Source organism: Nicotiana tabacum, chromosome 19 (assembly GCF_000715075.1).
Source record: "Nicotiana tabacum cultivar K326 chromosome 19, ASM71507v2, whole genome shotgun sequence".
Classification (NCBI taxonomy): domain Eukaryota; kingdom Viridiplantae; phylum Streptophyta; class Magnoliopsida; order Solanales; family Solanaceae; genus Nicotiana; species Nicotiana tabacum.
Window position 1 is genome coordinate 137,821,211 of NC_134098.1, and position 3,747 is coordinate 137,824,957.

Consider the following 3,747-nt stretch of genomic DNA (forward strand, 5'->3'; position numbering starts at 1 on the left):
TATCGCAGTCGGCTGAAACAACAATTGGATCGGCTACTGTTTCATCAATATAACAGAAAATCAACTTGTACCAGCTAATTAATTTTGTTGAATAGTTAATAATCATCTAGTTTCTTATATTAGTAATTAAATCCATGTTAATTGGCACATTTCCTACGTATGGTATGATCATGTTGCAAACATTATAAGAAATGATTCAAATTGGATTGATGCGCTGGCTTCATCGGGAGGCTCGAACGGTCTGTAACACCATTTAAATCTAACCTTCAGTATACATACTTGAATCAGAGCATAATTTATTGATGCAATTGACTACTGGACACTCAGAATCATCACAAAACACCACATATCTAGTTCTCTACTAAATATTTTTTTCATTTTTGGTAATCCAAAAAGGACAAAGTCTATGTCACTTAAAGGCAGAGCAAATTTTACGAATTTCACCATCAGAACCAGTCTTAACACCAATATTACTCATTTTAACCATGGATTTACCAAACTCCACGCTGAATGTCAACCCAAGCAATCCCCTGACACCCAAGAACCTTTGGACAAAAGTGTTGGTGGAATTATCGGTCCATAGCAGCTGGTCTGATTTCAGAATCCCACGACCACTCCTCAGGTTGGAGAACCATGAGTTGTCAAAACTCTTCTCACTGCCATTGTCTAGTGCCACTCGGTTCAAGCCACCGACACGATTAGGGCACAATGATTTAAGTTGAGGAAGGAAGGTTGGGTCTATGGATGGGTCAGGACGACCAGTGCCGTTGAAGTTATATAGCCTGTCGCTGAAGAAAAAGCAAGCTGTTGTTCCAATAGTGTGGCCCCCTGCCCATAAAATATATATATGTAGATTTATTATAGTTCTTTTATTCGAGAGCTAACTAATAAAAGAAAAGATGCTTAGAGATTTAGAGAGCTGAGGGAAAACATGCATGTATGTTATGCTTACCAACAAGGGTGACAAGATGTTGAGTGGTGAGACCCTTATCAGCAAACTTTTGCTTTTGAACATCAATGGAATCAGAAGGACTTGGAAAGTTATTAACATCAGATGCTGATGATACTCGCCCATCTCTACGTCCCGTTGGTACAGCCCAGCTTCCTCCGTTGCTCTGCACCAATATTTTTCAATAATCCAAAAACTGTAAGCATCAACATTAATTCAACACACCACAATTATGCAATTACCATTCATAGGCATTATAAAACAACCATAACGGTAAGTTTTCCTCTTGTTTCCCTAGGTCTACTTGCATTAACGGGAAATAAATTATATACGTCTGTATCCATCTAGTGTGCTTCTTTCCCGACATGCTATAGTTTTGATTATCATCCAATGGTTTTCTAGACCTGCAAGAAGTCGTGGCTGCCACTTCCAATGATGTGATCCAGTTTCATTCTTAATTATAAGCTAACTAATAGATCGAACTTACTGGTGCTTCACAATTAACTTAGTAAATGTTTTACGTAGTACGCCACTTCTTTATAACAAGTAAATATGGTTCGTGAACCATTTAGCGCAGGTGAACTTAAACTAAAGACACAAAAAAAAGATCCTGTTCCCGGATGAGCTTAAAGCATAATGAAAAGAGGATATTTTGTATTAAGATATTGATCCTAGCCCCTTTTTCTAACAAAATATCATGTACTAGAATTTGAAGGGAGATTAAATTTCACTAGAAATGTCCCTTAATGTAATATGAAGCATAAGTAGTACATATAACAGTGTATCTTTTAACTTGAAGGCAAAAAATTTGAAAGAAAAATTCCAAAGGTGTAGGAAGATAATAATAACAATTTACCAAGACAACAGCATCACGGGCAGCAAGAGCAAGAATGTCAGCACAGGAGACAACTCCAGGACAAACAGCTTCAATCTGCTTTTTAGCATCATCAATAACCTCGAATCCTCTCAAGCCGCCATTCGCGACGGCATTTTTCTCAGTGTTTGAACCATCAATGAGGATAGAACCATCACAACCTTGTACAAAACAATCGTGGAAGTGCAATCTCAGCAGTCCTGCTGCCAACGTTTGATCAGACTGAAAATGAGACTTCACCGTTGATTGAACGATGGATTCGACTCTAGGACACGTACTGGAATAAAATCCAACACGGGTACCTTGGCCTTGTACCATAGTCATAGACATGGCTAGCATGACAAGAACCGTAATCATGGTTAGTAATTTGCTTGGGGAACTATAACTCATAATACTACTTTTTCAACTATGGTCTTTAAATTGTTTTTCTATGTTTCAGCTATGGTCTTTGAGCACGTAAATTGTGTACTAGCTTTTATTGGTGCTTATTGTTGGGTATACTACAAATCTAGACGTGTATTTATAGGAAATAAAAAATGAATCTAAGATTAAATGCAAGTCCCTGGATGACTAGTAAGTAAGGCCGACTTCTATAATTTGCCTATATGGACTATACAGAATTTTTCTTTCATCATTTTTTGTTTCTTTTCTTGGGGTGGAGTAAGGGTGGCATTTGGGCCGGTTAGGACCGGGATCGGCCTAGGACCGCAAGTTCAAATGGGCGGTGGGCCTAAACGGTCCTAACCGGATAGGACCGGGACCGTGGGGAGGTGGGCTGGATAGTGGGCCGGTCCCATAGGCGAGGCCCGCGAGACCGGGACCGTTTGGGATCGGGACCGGCTGAGAAGTGGGCCGGTTTAAGCGGTCCTAAACGGGCCTATCCGGGCCCAACGGATAATTTTTTTTTAAAAAAAATTTGACTGTTTGTTCATTTAAAAACTAGCCGTTTGGTCTGCCAAAATAGCCATTTAACCCCCCAAATTTTGTTTTAACCCCAAACTTTTTATAATTACACTTTTCCCCTATTTTCAACTATAAATACCCCATCATTCTTTTATTTTTCTCACAAAATCATCAATCTCTCTCTAATATTTTTTTATAATTGCTTATTTAATTGTTACAATTTGTGCAAAATTGTGAAGTTGGTGAATTAAAGTCTTCAAGTCTTCAACGATAATTAATTTTCAACAAATTGTTCGTCAATTCGGTAAACTCGTTTCAACTCTTAAGCTTTAATATTATAGTTTTGTTTGTTTTATTTACTTTGCTTGATTAATTAAGATGGCTTATTCCTTAAAAAAAATATTTAGTAAAAATAAGAAAAAATCCAAGAGTGGTGAATCTAGTGGCCAATCTGTTCCTCCTCCACTTCCCCCGCCCAACCCAAACCTTTTATCCGTCCTACACCTCCTATTCTTGATAGCGATAATAGTTTATTACAATTTACCGAGAGTCAATTTTGCCATAATATTGCACCCGGTGAACAATTAAACTATGAATATATGAATGCTCTTTATGGTAATCCAACTATTGATGAAAATGATGATGAAGAAATAGATTTTGATGAAATGCAACCGGATGACGATATCCAAATGATGCCCCGTCTGACCCTCCTGTTAATGCCCCTACTTTTTCTAGACAACCTTCTAAACGGGTAAGCTAAACCGATGCTGACAAATAACCAACCCGCAATGAATAGGGAAGGTATAGTATTGCTATGAATGACCCAGTATCGAATATTGGTAATAATATCAGCAAACGAACGTTCTCCTGTGCTTCCAGATATGCTGAGCTCCACATATTCTTGTACAGTCAAAGAGGATCGATTCCGTAAAAGATGAGATCAGTAAATGACAATTCACTGAAATTGCATCTTTGTGAGATCGTCAATATTGTACCGAGGGCATCTCTGACCTTCAATCCA

General features: G+C 38.2%; 1 protein-coding gene across 1 annotated transcript; it reads right to left on the bottom strand.

The window, feature by feature from the left end:
* Nucleotides 1–219: 219 nt before the first annotated feature.
* On the bottom strand, nt 220–2,323 carry LOC107787308 (cationic peroxidase 2-like). The gene is made up of 3 exons (XM_016608854.2): nt 1,806–2,323; nt 953–1,115; nt 220–828 (listed from the first exon to the last, which is right to left on the bottom strand). The coding sequence occupies exons 1-3, from the start codon at nt 2,211–2,213 to the stop codon at nt 410–412; spliced, it is 990 nt and encodes a 329-aa protein (XP_016464340.1). The 5' UTR covers nt 2,214–2,323; the 3' UTR covers nt 220–409.
* Between the last annotated feature and the right edge of the window lie 1,424 nt (nt 2,324–3,747).

What these genes read in the sequence shown, in the direction of transcription:
- LOC107787308 (XM_016608854.2), bottom strand. Translation starts at nt 2,213, where the DNA reads ATGAGTTATAGTTCCCCAAGCAAATTACTAACCATGATTACGGTTCTT. An exon ending in CCCGTGATGCTGTTGTCTTG is followed by an intron (nt 1,116 to 1,805) that starts GTAAATTGTTAT and finishes ATATTGGTGCAG; the next exon opens with AGCAACGGAGGAAGCTGGGC. An exon ending in ACATCTTGTCACCCTTGTTG is followed by an intron (nt 829 to 952) that starts GTAAGCATAACA and finishes TTTTATGGGCAG; the next exon opens with GGGGCCACACTATTGGAACA.